General features: G+C 44.2%; 1 protein-coding gene across 1 annotated transcript; it reads left to right on the plus strand.

The window, feature by feature from the left end:
* The first annotated feature begins 442 nt into the window (after window positions 1–442).
* Window positions 443–1,571, plus strand: LOC147897610 (putative methylesterase 11, chloroplastic). Its single transcript, XM_087380064.1, has 4 exons — window positions 443–739; window positions 846–989; window positions 1,084–1,215; window positions 1,302–1,571. The coding sequence occupies exons 1-4, from the start codon at window positions 443–445 to the stop codon at window positions 1,569–1,571; spliced, it is 843 nt and encodes a 280-aa protein (XP_087236190.1).
* The last annotated feature ends 704 nt before the right edge of the window (window positions 1,572–2,275 follow it).

Below are 2,275 nucleotides of genomic sequence, written 5' to 3' on the forward strand. Positions count from 1 at the left end.
CGACTAGCCAAATCACCTAAATGCAATAATGGAGCGATGTTTCGACTAGCCAAATCACCTAAACGCAATAATGGAGCCACTAGACTAACTAAGTCTATGCGAGAGGGAGGAGTAACGAGCAAGAGGTGCAATGAATGTGTGAAAAGAGGTAGGGGGGGCGATGTCTTAATAGGAGGTGTGAGGCGTGAAGTTATGGAGAGAGAGAGAGAGAGAGAGACAGTAAACAAAGATAAAGGGAAATACTAGGAAGACCTTCCATAAGGTTGACCACAATTTTGTTGTTTTGTAGTAAGAAAAACGTAATGGTATCTCACCTAACAAACTGCAATATCCATAAGAATTTATAACAAGATAATAAATAACAAATATAGAGGCGTTTGCCACCTTCTTCTTCTTCTTTCTTCTTCCTCTTCTTCATCGAGCTCTATTATTATCAGCGGCTATGGCGTCTCGTCTCTCCTTCTTCTTCTCTAGCTTTCTTCTCCTCTCTGTTTTCTTTCACATTACTTTCTCTTCCCAGTCCCATCACTTCCTCCTCGTCCATGGCTTCGGCCATGGCGCTTGGTGCTGGTTCCGCATCATCTCCCTCCTTAAACACCACCCCCACACCCGCGTCACCTCCCTCGACCTCGCCTCCAATGGCATCAGCAAAGTCGTCGCCGATTCTGTCTCCTCCGTCGCCCAGTACACTCAGCCTCTCACTGACTTCCTCGCCTACAACGTCACCGCTGCCCAGAAGGTTTGCTAATTCGCAGCTTTCGAGGCGTAAGAGTGTGTTTATCTCTGTCTATCTATCTCGTCGGACCACCTGCTACTTGTGTTTCACTTTCCTGCTTCCCCAACAGGTGATTTTAGTTGGCCACAGCGTCGGCGGAAGTAGCATCTCGTACGCCATGGAACAATACCCGGATAAGATCTCCAAGGCCGTTTTTATTGCTGCGCTCATGCCCTTTAACGGTCAAACTTTCTTTCCTATAGAGCAGTCTGGGGTATGGAACCGATTTCGTGTAGTAGATCCCTAATTCCGCAAATATACTGCCGTCATCCTAGCTTACAATATATTGGCGACATTTTCTTGGGCAGGTCTTGACTGGTGCAGTCCAAAATAGAGCTTTCATCCTAACGTTTGCCAACGGACCCTCTGCACCACCTACTTCTGCGTACCACAACCTTACGATGGCGAGGGCTCTATATTACAACAGAAGCCCATTCGAGGTATACACAATGCGCTCTCCTATTCTGTTTTCATATGGCCTCAGTGTTAGATTAACAGACTTTTTGGTTAACTGTCCAACGTGCAGGACGCAAATCTTGCATACACTTTGTTGAACCCGACTCCTCTAGCCCCATTCTTTGAGGTGATGAATCTGACATCTACGAACTATGGGAGCATTCCACGCTTCTATATCAGGACTACATCAGATAATGCCATTTTCCCAAGCGTACAAACAGCCATTATCAAGCAAAATCCAGTAAAGCAAGTGTTCTGGATACGCAAGAGTGACCATTCACCTTTCTTTTCTCAGCCCGTGGCTCTGGTACGTCGCTTGATGTCTATTGCATCAATGTGAAGTTAATTAAGGGTGCATGGATCCATTTGACATGACCGAGCATGTTCTGTGATTTAACCAGAGTTTCTCTAGCTTTAATAATGCTTCGGGACATGATTTCTGTTCTTGTAAAATCTTTTATGTTTTTGCTCTGTTTTTGTCAAGCTAGCCTAGCATAGACACTTGTCTGTTGTATAAACTGTCTCTCGATTAGCAGCTCGTTGTTATCGCTTGCTGGCTTCATCTTCTGCTTCCTTTCGACTCTCCTGAGATCATCTTCGATGCGAGCACCTCTCCACTATCTAACTCTGTCATATCTGTGGGAACTCTTTTTGAATTATGTCAAGAGGTATTGATAGTCATGTACATAGAGACCTACTTGCGTTTGAGAGGAGTAAGAATAATTGTAATTAGTTGTCTTCGAGACGTTTTCAAGGTGAGTAGAAACTATGTTGTGTCTCGTTTCTATGAGCATCAACTTGGGTGAGTTGGGCACGGCAGAAGTATATGGTGTGTGCACCTGTAAAACGAGTCATCCTGACAAGGGCAACCATGTTTGAAAGAACGTAGAGGTGTAAATTTAAACAACTAGTACATGCTCCAATTTTCAACGCGTAGTTTTGGAATTCTTTAAATGTGGTAGATGATCCGAATAAGAGAAGTTCGAAGTAAATCGTGGTAAATGATTTGGGAAGAGATTTAACCTTCCAAACCCCTAAGCGATA

This window comes from Dipteris shenzhenensis, chromosome 10 (genome assembly GCF_047967505.1).
Source record: "Dipteris shenzhenensis isolate YYH24624 ecotype China chromosome 10, Dip_SZ_1.0, whole genome shotgun sequence".
NCBI lineage: Eukaryota > Viridiplantae > Streptophyta > Polypodiopsida > Gleicheniales > Dipteridaceae > Dipteris > Dipteris shenzhenensis.